At 48.1% G+C, this 13411-nt stretch overlaps 1 protein-coding gene across 13 annotated transcripts in view; it reads right to left on the minus strand.

Annotated features, from left to right (window-relative positions):
• Nucleotides 1-13411, minus strand: part of shot (dystonin-like protein short stop) — a 315979-nt gene that overhangs the window by 66810 nt on the left and 235758 nt on the right. For all 13 annotated transcript variants that reach the window (XM_065424847.2, XM_065424849.2, XM_065424855.2 and 10 more), the window contains 3 exons: nt 9645-9876; nt 8994-9160; nt 784-953 (listed from right to left, as the gene is read on the minus strand). In XM_065424847.2, the coding sequence (XP_065280919.1) occupies nt 784-953; nt 8994-9160; nt 9645-9876 (569 nt within the window). The remainder of the gene's footprint in view (nt 1-783; nt 954-8993; nt 9161-9644; nt 9877-13411) is intronic.

Consider the following 13411-nt stretch of genomic DNA (forward strand, 5'->3'; position numbering starts at 1 on the left):
CCAAAAGCAATGTATTGGTGTGGCTCGCAGCATCACAGATTAGCGTGTTGCATTGTGCAGCACCTTAAATCTTGGATGTTGTAAACTTTCTGCAGTGCAGCGCACTGAAGTGTGGAAAGAGGGGTCAAACCACTCAAACTAACTCGCCCAGATCACTATTCTTATTCAGTAAATCTTGGATGTCATGGATGATTGCACTTAGTGCCTGCAGCCATCATCAAATAGCACCCTCAAATTAAAAACAAAAGTGCAAAAATATACATAAAAATCCATTCTGAGAAAACAATTAAAAATTGATCTTGCAGTTTTGCCAGAAAGGCGGAGAATTGATGGCGATAGCAAAGAGGCAACTACACGAAGTAAGGTTCGTAGTTCCAGCGGTGTCACATGTGCTCAGGCAAAGATATCACTCGACGACCAAGAACACTGGCTGCTGCAATGAGAGCAAATACTTTGCACCAAGTCCCGAAAACTTGAGATTGCGCAACTGCCAACACCAGACATGCACACGAGAACAAAATGTGCATCAAGGTATTAACCATCTTGACTGTGCTTTTGCACTTGCTGAAGATTACCTATAAGACACGGTGCATGGCTTTCATATGGACAGCCATGCATAGCTACAGAAAAAGTATAGGAGAGGAGATGTGCATGCTACGGGAATAGGGCTGATAGGTGCAATGCATCGCAATGCAATTCCCCATTGGATGGGAACTTATACTCCAGCTAAACCGGTGCAAACTACCAGCAGTGAAGAAGACTAGTGCTGGTGAGGTGCAGTACCTGTCGGTGGCCTCCTTGCGGAGCTGGTCCCATCCGCGGCGCAGGCCGTCGAGGCGTGTGCGTAGCTGTTGGGCCTCCTGCTTGCGGCTCATGCGGGTGACCATGTCGGCCCCCTTGCTCAGCACCAGGTGCACCTCATGCTCCTTGTCTAGCAGGCTCTTGTACGCTGGCTGCATCAAGGAGAACACAGAGGAGAGACTCTTGCTGCCACTCTCGCATTGCTCACATCAATTCAGATGAGCTTCCCAACTCTCAACTTCGAGAAAAATAAACTCCGACACTTCCCTTTTTCATACCATCTGTATTAAGAAACGCTTACCATATTTACTTGCATAACGATCGCACTCGCGTAATGATCAAACCTCTGATTTTTGTCGTCAAAATTTGATTTTTTTCTTTCCCACGCAATGATCGCACCCCTAACTTGTCGCAGCGATATGTCATGTGCCAAGTCTAGCTAATGACGATCACACTTACCATCTGTCGAATGCAGTCAACTGCTACGAAACAACTCTTCAAGACATACCGAATGGTCTGCATGCACCAAACTGATTCTTAAGTAGATGCCCCATTTCATTCCTTTCATCACTCTTCGCACTTCCATGAAAACAAAAAATCAACAAAACTTGCCTTGGCTTTATTGTTTGTAGGTTTTATAATGGTTGTGGTCAACAACAACAAAAAGGCGCCTTTCGATTCCTCTCGTCTGCACTCTTGGGAATGCAACAAATCGTGAGCGGCAACGACAGTAGCCACATTTAAATTGATATGTTAGAAGTCTACCCTATTCATATGCCGACTCCTGTAACACAGCTAAGATATTTGCCCACCCTTAGCGGAAACGTGCCATATTAGGATAGTAGTGAAGACAAATGCCACAGTTTTCGCAGCATGCCCACCATGTGTTTCTATGTCACTGGCAGCTAAGTGCGCCTATCTCTGTTTCTGTCCCCTCAAAGTGGACATGGCTATGTTATTGCTGCAAATTTGCCAATATCAAAGATATTATTCATTACTGAAATGGAACAAACTGGTTCAATGCACATAATGTACTCACGAGAAGAAAAAATATTGCATTTGGTGCGTTTCGCTTGCTCCGCTGGCTGCCACTTTTGTTTTGGTGTCCCACACTGTTACAGCGGCAGCCGCCTGTTTGTTGACCCATTATCTTGCAGCGAAAAAAAAAAAAAAAATTTTTCCACAAAATTTAACCAGCATAATGATCGCATCCCTTAATTTACGTCGATTTTTTAAATATGGTAATTAAAGCATGAACTTATATCAAACGACGCTAATTATGATAACAAACATATCACATATGTGAAGCCCATCTTCTTCACTGCTGCATCAATTACGGCTCTTACTTCTTTTTGCTGAGAAGTTACAAATAATACAGAATGGAACCACTTCTCACTGTCCATGATCCTCATGGAAGACAACTTCCTCAAAGACTACATTCACAACCTCCTTATCAAGTAATTCATACTATCTATTTTGTTAACATTTTAACTTGCATATTTTCACATTTTTGCTTTTATATACATCCTTAAAAATATTTCCGACAGCAATCGCACCCTATCTGTAATGGCACCTCAGCCCCGAATGTAAGAAAACAAATAAAATGGGTGGCTTGCTATTGTAACAGTACAGGTGGAAGAGGGTGCTGTAAAGCAAAAAAGATGCACACAATCAAGAACACGGGTGCATCCTTACAGCGACCTTATATCTTATCACAGTGCATGTCATTGCTAATAATTGGAACGAAGTAATCAGATTGACTTTCACACTACCACAGATTACAACCATGGGGAAGAGCCAATTTCAGAACAAGTGTTCATCGCTGAGAAACATACCTATGGAACTCAATACTGCACCTAGATCAGCTATGCTGAGTACTGCGAATATCCTGACCCATAGCAGTGAATAGATTCAAAAGGACATAAATCCTTTTGAAAGCAGGGTGTAAGATTTGGAGGAATGTGGTCTCGGAGTCTGGTGTCACACTGAGGGTCGCTTTTAAGCCTAGGCCACCGGTGCATATCAAAATGGCATCGCTGGCCTACGCTACTGGAGTGTGACACGGCAGCTAAGAGGGCCGACACCATTGTCTGAACGTTCCTGACAAGAGTTGCCAACTTGGTGATGAATATGAAATTGGGAGGTTGGAGTATTAAAACAGGGGGTTTCTTCACATGGGGGAGAAAGGGCACACTTATCTACAGGAAAAGGCATAAGATTGTCACGATCGACGACACGCCACATGTGGTCCCGAACTACCGCTTTATTTCCCGAACGCCAACCTTCCGCACCACACAACCACACTCCGAGTTCTCCCTTTTGCCACTCTCCCCCCGCACGCTCGCACGCTCGCGCCGCTGTCCTCTCCGCACTCACGCCACCTGTTCGTCGCTCAGTCAACTACCGTCGATCCCGCGCCTGGCCGCACTCACGCCACCTGTTCGTCGCTCAGTCAACTACCGTCGATCCCGCGCCTGGCCTCCGAGAACCGCGGCTCCTCGTCATGGGTCTTGGGCTGGCTTGCCGCGGGTCTTGCGCGTCACAACTCTCCCCCCCCTCGAATCGTGAAGCTGTGCTGGTAGGGAGGGGCCATGGCTCATGGTAGAGCATCAACTGATCAGCATGGGCAGTAGTTCGATGACGTCCTGTAGCAGGATCGCTCAAAACAAAGTTATTGTCACCTAATCGTTTGATTACACAATAAGGTCCACTTCGCCGCGGTGCCAATTTCGCCGAAACGCCCTTGGCCGCATCACTCAAGGTATGGGAATCCAGGAGCACAAGGTCACCCTCTTTGATGGTTGTTGCCTGACGATGACGGTCGTAACAGGATTTCTGCACCTTCCAAGCAGCTGCCTGATGTGACCGAGCATACTGGAGGGCCTCTCCAAGGCACCGCTGGAGTTCCGCAGCAAGTGCATGGTGTGCTGCTTTTGGAGGCTCTGTGTCTTCCTTGTCGCTTGTAGGTTCCCATGGGGTGCGCAACTCACGGCCGTAACACAACAATGCTGGAGTATATCCGGTGACAACACTCTCGGCAGTACGCATGGCAAGGGCGATCTCAGGTATGTGCCGGTCCCAGTCTTTGTGGTTGGAGCAGTATGCCCGTAGACACTGCTTAATTGTGCCATTGTGACGCTCCACCATTTGGCCAGCCGGCCGGTAAGGCACTGTGTGGCGATCTTTGATGCCCCAGTGTTTCAAGAGGTTGCGCCATAGTGTGCTAACAAAGGGCTTGCCATTGTCACTGGTGATGGCCACAGGTGTGCCATGGCGGCAGAAGACTTGCACCATGCACTCCAGTATTTTCGCACTTGTTGCTGCTCGTAGAGGGAAAAGCTCTGGGAACTTCGTAAATTTGTCAATAACTACCAGCAAGTATTTGTGGCCCCGGGGTGTAGATGGCAAGGGCCCGATAATGTCAACACTGAGCTCTTCCATGGGTGATGTTGCCCACTGACTGCTCATGAGGCCCTCTGGTTTCTTGCGCCGAGCTTTTGTGCGCTGACAGACAGTACAGCACTGCACATACTTTGATATATCTGCTCGCATGCCCAGCCAGACGAATCGTGCAGCCACACGCCTCAGAGTTTTGAAAAATCCAGCATGGCCTGCAGTGGGATGGTCGTGGGCCACCTTCAGTGCCAGCTGCCGCAAGTGACTAGGTAACCACGCTACCTTCTGGTTGCCTCTTTGCTGAACCAGCAATCCGCTTGGCTGCAGTTCCGTTGTTTCGGCCAGATCACGAAAGAGGCGATGATCAGGGTCCGAACTTGGGAGCTGAGTCCCTTGGACCACTGCCTTCAGCTTTAAGAGGCGGTCATCACGAGCCTGTTCTTGTACCAGCTGTGTTGTGTCACTCAGCAGCGAAGAGTCAACCTCCGAGGCCACAGCTACTTCATCAAATGTAATTTTGCCTTCAGGTTCTGGAGCAGCAATGGGGAACAGCGTCTCATGTAGGTTGTCACTTGGGTTGTCTTCACACTGGAGAGGGGCTCTACTCAAGGCATCAGCGGGTATGTTTGCCAGCCCTCGTCTGTGCTTGATTCGGCAGTTGAAGCCCTGCAGCCGAAGAACCCAACGCTTGACCCTGGGTGAAGCTTGGTCGGTATGAAACATCCATGCCAGGGAGGAGTGGTCACAGTGTATTTCAAACTCTGTAAATTCAAGATATGCCCTGAACTTGTCCACTGCCCAGACTACTGCCAGGCATTCCCACTCCTGGACAGTATAATGGCTCTCGGCTGCTGTAAGGACTCTGCTAATGAAGGAAACAGGCTGCAGACCATCAGGGCCAGCCTGCAGCAGCACAGCTGCAATGCCAATGCCACTTGCATCTGTCTCCACCACAAAGGGTCGATTTAGATCTGGGAGGCTTATAACAGCATACTGAGCTAAGGCCTGCTTGAGTGCAGTGAAAGCCTGTTCTTGGCACTCCTCCCACTGCCATGGCTCGTTCTTCTTCAAAAGGTTGGTCAGTGAATGTGCCGTCAGTGAAAAGTGAGGGATGAAGCTTCTATAGTAGCCGGCAAGTCCCAGGAAGGCTTGCAGCTGCTTAACTGTACTGGGTCTAGGGTAATCCAGCACTGCACGCACCTTGTCCTCATCTGGTCTGCACTGCCCAGGGGAGATGATGTGACCTAAAAACTTGAGGGACTGACGGCAGACCTGTACTTTATCTGGATTAATCGTAAGGCCAGCACCCTCAATGCGTTGTAGCACTTCCCTTACATGTTCAACATGTTTCTCCAGTGTCTCTGAGTATACAAAGACATCATCTAAAAATGCCATAGCAAAGTGGTGATTGATTCCCTGCAGCACCTGGTCCATTAGGGTTTGAAAAGTTGCTGGACCACGTGCCACCCCGAAGGGCATCCTCGTAAATTCAAATGTACCTTGATGGCAAATGAAGGCCGTTTTAGCTATGTCAGCCTTGCAAACAGGAATTTGGAAAAACCCTTGGGAGAGATCAAAGCTGGAAAACCACATTGCTCGGCCCAACTGCGCTAGCAGCCAGTCAGTTCGAGGCATTGGGTAGGCAGGTACTCGGGTGCGTGCATTTAATGGACGGTAGTCCACAGCGAGCCGGTAGCCTCCAGACTTCTTTGCAACGAGCACTGGGGCGCTAGTCCATGGGCTGGTGCTTCGTCTTATAAGGCCCTGTTGTAGGAGGTCATCCACACAGCCCTCAATGATCTTCTGCTTCTTCGCATTCACTGGACGTAGCTTGCATCTCACGGGCGCACTGTCCCCCGTGTCAATGAGGTGCTGAGCCAGGGTGGTACATCCCGCAACTGTAGTAAACAGATGGCTAAAGTCATCGAGAACTTTACTCATGCTTGGGTGTAGTTCCCTGGTGCCAGCCTGATGCATGTTCTCTATGCCTGGAACTACAAGCACTTCTTCAAAGAGGCTGTGCAAGTGGTACGACTCTCCATCTTCTATTGCAAGTGCTGTCGCTGGGTCCTTTTCACGCTTAGCAAATGGCACCATGCACTGTGGATCGGTTCCAATCGTCCACCCACCCAGCGATACATGTAAAGAGATGCCTGTTGCTGTTAAAAAATCTCTGCCCAGCACAATGTCCCGACACAAGTCTGGCACACACAGGAAGCGTTGATTGCGGCTGCTTGTGGCCCACTTTATTTTGCACTTGAGGGAAGTCGTCGACTGAGACCAACCTGTTGCCAGGCGGAGTGCTTGTTCCTGTGTCTTGGGTTTGGCGCCCGCCTCGACCGCTACCCTTGCCGCCGGCAATCCAAGCAAGCTCACACTCGAGCCTGTGTCCAGTAGGGCCTGGAACGTCGTCCTCCCGATCTGCACTTCCAGGAGAGGCTCCTTGTTGCCGGCCAAGGCCGCTACTTGCAGCGCAGTCTCGTAGGTGCTTGCCGGTGTAGCACCTACCGTCCCCCGTTTCCGGTACACTGAGAGCGGATATGTCCGATCCCGTTGCATTGGTAGCAGCGGGGTGGGCCGCCACGCCGACCTGTAGGGCACTCGCGGGCCATGTGACCGACGCCTCCGCAGCGATGGCAGTTGAATTCTCTTTGGTCACGCGGCTGGTACCTTTGGTGCTGTGACGGCGTTGAGAGATGTGGCGTCCTTGTGGCGAATGCGGCCAATCCGTGCAATTGGTCTCGGTGGTAGGAGGGCTGTATCGCCGCAGGGTGCAACGGCCAGGGGGATGCCGCCGGCGGATACTGGAACGGTGCGGCAGCCGCTGTGATCAACCCTCCGGGTTGTGTTCCCGGCACGCCGGCCACGTTTATAGTCGATTGGAAGGCCAAGTCTCTCGCGACTTGGTCAGTCGGGGGTGGTGGTGGCTTGTACTGCATGCGCCTCCAGAAACGCTCCATGAGACCGTCAGCGGCCTTCGCCAACTCCGCGAGACTGCTGAACTGTCTTCCCTCCACCAGATCCTGGAGTTGCGGGTGCATCTGCCGCAGCACGCGGTCAACCTTTTCCGACTCGGGCACTTCGCCGCCAATCCGGTCGTAGTAGGCCGCGATGGTATAAATAAATTCCTTTAAATTTTCTTGGGGATGTTGCGTCCGGTGCTTCAGCTCTTGTTTCAAGCGGCGCTTCGCGTCAATGGAGGAGAATTCCGCAATAAACGCCGCAGTGAACTCCTCCCACGACGCAAACGAGTTCACGAATCGCCACCACAACTTCGCGCTACCTTCCAGCGCAGCAGGCACAATGTGCGTAAGCCTCTTGTCAGCTGCGACACCGCTGACCAAACAAAACGTTTCAAGCCGGTCCAAAAATTCCTCGGGGGACTGATGGTCGTTGAACCCCTTAAACCTTGGAGGCTGACCTGGCTGACCTCCTGTGGAGCGCGGAGCGCAGTCGCTCACCGGTTGAACCGCCGCCGCCGTTGTCGTAGAACCCATAGGCACTGCCTCGGCCGCCATCAGTCTTTGTCTGACAGCTGCTGCGATTTGCTCGCGTTCCATGGTAGATCCGCTCGTCTGCCCCAGCAGATGCTGTACCAATTGTTCGGGAACGTCCACTGTCTCCATGTCCACGTAGATCCCGGACGAGCCCCCAGTTGTCACGATCGACGACACGCCACACGTGGTCCCGAACTACCGCTTTATTTCCCGAACGCCAACCTTCCGCACCACACAACCACACTCCGAGTTCTCCCTTTTGCCACTCTCCCCCCGCACGCTCGCACGCTCGCGCCGCTGTCCTCTCCGCACTCACGCCACCTGTTCGTCGCTCAGTCAACTACCGTCGATCCCGCGCCTGGCCGCACTCACGCCACCTGTTCGTCGCTCAGTCAACTACCGTCGATCCCGCGCCTGGCCTCCGAGAACCGCGGCTCCTCGTCATGGGTCTTGGGCTGGCTTGCCGCGGGTCTTGCGCGTCACAAGATACTCATACTAGCAGAAGCATCAAAGCATCGAGCGCAGTACACATAGCAAACAGCTACAGGCTACATGTCAGAGGAGACTACGTCATTCTGGGATAGCACACTCCACACGCTCAGGATGTCTCTTAGAAATCCTTCCATCTTCCCTGGATCATTCGCTAGGGAAACGGGTAATGTTCCAGTTAGCCAGTCTGGTAGTCAGCATTACCACAGCATGCCGCCTCCGAGGAGGAGAAGGTTGACACAAAGCCCATGCGCAGCCCCCATGCTGATCTTGGAACGGAGGAAGCAAGCATGCCAGACCCAGTGTTTCACTGATGACCGGGGAGAGCTCCATGGCCCCAGTTTGCAAGGTAAAGCTCCTCCAGGTCCTAGCATCTTTCAATCAAGTTTTGGAAAACTCTTCACCGTATCATTCTCACAACAACCTCTAATTTGGCATCACTGTCAGCATCACAGTGCCCACGTTGACTCACTGGAATGACTTTTGACATCAATATCACAATGACCCCGGTATCCAATCTTCGGCGAATACGGCAAACATAACAAGGGCTCCACCAGGTTTTTATTCAAGTGATGCACAAGCATTCTAAAGCAAGAGCTCCGGGGCACACTAGTAACCAATCTTTATACACACATCTCTGGTCACACATTTCCTTTTGTCAGCTATTATGGTAGTCACACAGAATCTTATTAGATCTACAACTAACAAGGACCCACAGCTACTTGCCCTAGAATCTAAGCAAAGACCATAATGCACTTTACAGTGCTCACATTGAATGCTAAATAGAGATTGCATACAGAAGTGCCGCACCTCAAACTCGGTGACTTGCTGGTGCAGAATGTCAGTGTCGGCCGAGATCTTCAGGTCGGGAGCAAGGCTGAGCTGGATGCCACGAAGCCACTCCTGAATGCTATCACAGTTCGAGAAGAAGCCTCGGTCCTCCTTCAAGGACGACTCCAATTCAGCCTTACGGTTGTCTGAGAATAAGAGGTGAATGAGCATGAGCTTTCAATGCAAAGTAAGCATAACGCAATATTGGCACGCTCTTTCTGATAAAAGCAACACTTCCGAAACTGAAAATTACAGCGCACACGTGAACAGGACAGAAAAACACCCACTAGCCTGGTCTCAAACCTTGTTGCAGACTTTCAAAACCTTTGTTTGGGTTCTCATAGATTAAACACACTTCTGTTACGTTAACTATTGATACAATGAAACAGTTCTTGAACGATGCTCAATCTCTAATTAAGTCTGGTTTCTGGAGAGAAAGTGAGCTAGCATGTTTATCTGCAGTAACTCTGTATTGGTAGGAGAAATAATAAGTGCATAGCTAATACTGAACAGTGAAAGCTCTTACGCAAGTCTTGTGTTTTGAAGTGTGCAGCTACCAGCGATTCCATAAACAAAACCTAGCAGAAAGTATGTACATCTTTGGTAATGAGTAATCTGTGACCAACTCACTGATCTTGCGACTGAGGCCATTGTAGAGCTTCTGGGCACTTCCCAAGCGGGCCCTGACCTCAGAGCGTGAGGCTGCATCTGACAGCAGCTCACAGAGGTTCTCAGCTCGGGCTTCGGCTTCAGCCAGCGGTGGTCGCTGGGCATCGAGGCGTTCCTCCAGGGTTGCCAAGCGATGAAGTTGGGCTTCGCAATCTCCAGCCTCAGAGAGGTGTTCGAAGTCGTCACCAACACCCTGCAGGCATCGACACAGATAAGGATCACTTGGGATCTCGGAAAAGTGAAGAACACTTGACATGAGAGTCTTCTTAACGAACCTTTCAACTTCAGATGTTGGCTTAAACGCAGGAGCGTGCAATATTGAATGCACCGAAATTAAGTAAGTACTGGTATAAATGTGAGAACAGAAAAACAGCTGTGTAAGACTTCTGGCAAGTCCCTAAACAACGGTTTGTGTGCACAGTGTTAAACAAGCACTGTTTTTGTTAATGAATGTATCAAAGGCCAATGTGTAACCAACGAGGAAATGCACTAACATGTAATCTACTAGAGATGTGCAACTAGACTAAACCCCCAATGCTCAATTCGAATCAGTTGGTATTAGGATTCATTCGAAAGGGCAGTTTTACTATTCGAAATAGTTGAACAACAACAACAACAAAAAAAATGCTGTTGCCATTTGTTTAGGTCAGCTAAATGTATTGCGGTAAAGCATATTTGTTGTGCAGTGAAGCACATGAATAAAACAGGGGAAACTGTCATAGGGTCACTGCTGGCGCTTATGGCTACCCAAAACCATCAGCTCAACTACCAACAGTAGCTGCACTTACATTGATACAGTAGAAGCATATCGTATTAATTTACTGTATCGCATTTACTCATACTCCACGATTTACATGAATGCGCATTTTCCTGTCCAGCCAACTAGCACCATCCAGTGTCAAGTATAAAAGCTAGAGCTCTCACTTCCGACAAGTGTGCTTTTGCTGTCACATTGAAAAATGCACCAAAAGTAGGACACGTTACCAAAAGTACCTGCAGAGTGTAGGCTACATTCTGTTAGGTTCTCCTTCATTTGTCTGCAAAGACAAACTTACACAATGTTTATTTTGCGGAAACTTACTGTAGTGTATAAAGATATAAAAATTTCACAGTGTGTTTGCAACTGTTGCCATGTGCAGTGGTAGCCAAGCACGGCCGTCATGGTCTGCAGCTCCTCAAGGTGGACTTAACTACGTTGATGCAACGAAGCAAGTCACTCACCGATGTTAATCTTATTTATTATTTACAAAGCAGACACTGTTTCAATGCATGTAATGTACTCGTGTAATGTACTCACAAGTGAAAAATCGTGTGCGACTTGCACTGTAAGCTGCCATTTTTGTTTTGCAGTTCTGCAGTGCAGCAGCAACCAGCCAATTGGTTGGACAGTTGTCATCTCGATGTGAATGCATTGCCATAATTCCCAATACGATATGCTTTTATTTACACGGGCTGTAGCAATGCACATTCTCCATTTCAAGCTACCCTTGCTAGGAGCATTTGATGTGATACTCTTGAAGTCCATGTAAATGCAGCTACTGTGCTAAAGACACTGTTTAGAAACTACAAATATGACGAAGTAACAAGCTTGGCAATGTCTTGAGAACCTAAGGTCACTCTAAAGCAATTGTGTACCACCAGGATGCTCCAATGGCAAACTGGTTTAAAACTGGCTTTAAAAGAAGCAAGGAAAATTTCAACACAAAGGAACTCATTTATGTTCTAAACAGTGAAAGCTTCTGAAGAGGCTCCTTCCATGTCAGCACTGTGGAAAGCAGGGTTGTGCAAATACCGAATAGTAGATTTCGAATGAATATTGAATCAAATGTCGCCCCCCCCCCCCCCCAAACCCACACATACAAAACAGCTGAATATCGAATCAAACATTGAACACTAGATTTAACACAAACTTCTATCCTTCCAAATTTTATGCAAAAAACAGTGCTGCACATGCTCAGGAGGCTAATCACATTACTTAACAAGAATCTTGCTAGCTGTCAGTAACTTATGTACCGATGAATGTGGATGTATGTTCTACTCTTATTAAAGGGAACACCAAATTAGTATGCCACCACTCATAACTACTCAGTGCGTATACGAAGGTCTGGAAAATATTTTTTGTCGACAGAATGTTTGAAATAGCGAAGTTGTGCTAAATACCAATGGGCTTTTCAGTTTAATAGTGGGTCACACTGTGCTTAATGGCAATCTTCCATTGCTTAGAAAGTAATGCTTTCTAGTGCTATTCCAGTAAACAGGAGGCTTTTTCGATCTTTATGGCTGGTGGTTTCCACAGGCTATCGTCAGCTCCTTAAGGCCAATCTGCGCTCCAGACAAAAGCGGGGAATGCGCTCCGTGCGGTCATAGGCGCCGCAAGCATTGACCGCAGTTGGCACTAATGGTGAGGAGTTCTCAAATCGGGAAGCCCACAGCAAGTTTTCACAGTGGTGCCCACTGTTGGCTCGACTTGAGAAGAGATGCCTGCCAATATCAGACACAGGTGTGTCCAGTGAGCGACTCTGAACAAATTGTGACATGTAGGAAGGTGTCGTTGTCCCCCGGACATGTCATGCAGCTTCCCTTCCTTCATGACATCATTAAATAACTGCCGTGATACTGCCAAACAAACGTGCAGCACTGGAGAATTTTGTTGACCCCAAAGCACAATTTTCCTGCGCATTATTTGCTGTGCAATAAACTTGCCAATCTAAAAAAAAAAATTTTCATATGTCTGGTTGGTGAAACAAATTGCATTTCTGCAAAACCAATAGTAATCGCATTAAAAAAATGATTGGTTTGAATTGCACTTGGTTTCAATTATTCGAATTTGCCTTGAAATTGAAAATTTCGGTTGACTACTGCTGTCCAAAGAACGCAGCAATCTCCGAATGAAGAAATGTATGCAGACAGTTGCACATAAAATAGTGGATTGGTGCACTCATGCCTAGCCATATATGACCACAGAATGTGGGGCGACCTTCAAATTGAACAAGGCACGTTTCTGCTCATCTCCTTTCTGTGATACAAGGTCTGAACTACTACTTTACAGGAACAACAATGCTTTGGCTGTTTACAACTGGATGCCACAGGGCTAAACAATCTTATCTGAAACTAGAAAAAAATTTGCTGTCTATTTTGTACAACTAAAGCAATTTAATTACATTTTTTTTATTACTGCACAGTAACAAGGATCATTGTTACAGCAATGCTCATGTGTTGCCGCTTCAGAACTTCTTAGCATGCCATGCCTATGTCTCATTTCAAATTGCTTAGATGCTTGTACTGGAGTTCATTCGTAGCCCGAGTGAGTACCACCACCTGCAACAGTGCAACTAATTCCATGGCCATCACATCCATCACATTTCTTATTCCTCTTTACATCAAGCACATAAATATGCAGTGCAATCTCAATACGATTTTGCATGTATTTCAGGATATTAATATATTTCTTTTTCTTTTCCTGGGCAACGTCCCACAGGAGCAATGCATTTTCGTATGGTTATTGCAATCGCATCTTCACCTGAAATTGGACAATACAGAAGTGGGCTCTTACTGGTATTTTTAAAACTTGTAGCTTTATATTCCAGTGCACCAGCCTAAATACCATTCCAGCGACCCACAAACAATGTGTTGAGCCCCATCCACACTAAAGCCCCTCCATCCACGCGCCACCGCCGCTTTATTAAGTAGCGACAACCTTTTTTGTGCGCCGCCTTTTCCCCTCACAC

Source organism: Dermacentor albipictus, chromosome 6 (genome assembly GCF_038994185.2).
Source record: "Dermacentor albipictus isolate Rhodes 1998 colony chromosome 6, USDA_Dalb.pri_finalv2, whole genome shotgun sequence".
Lineage (NCBI taxonomy): Eukaryota > Metazoa > Arthropoda > Arachnida > Ixodida > Ixodidae > Dermacentor > Dermacentor albipictus.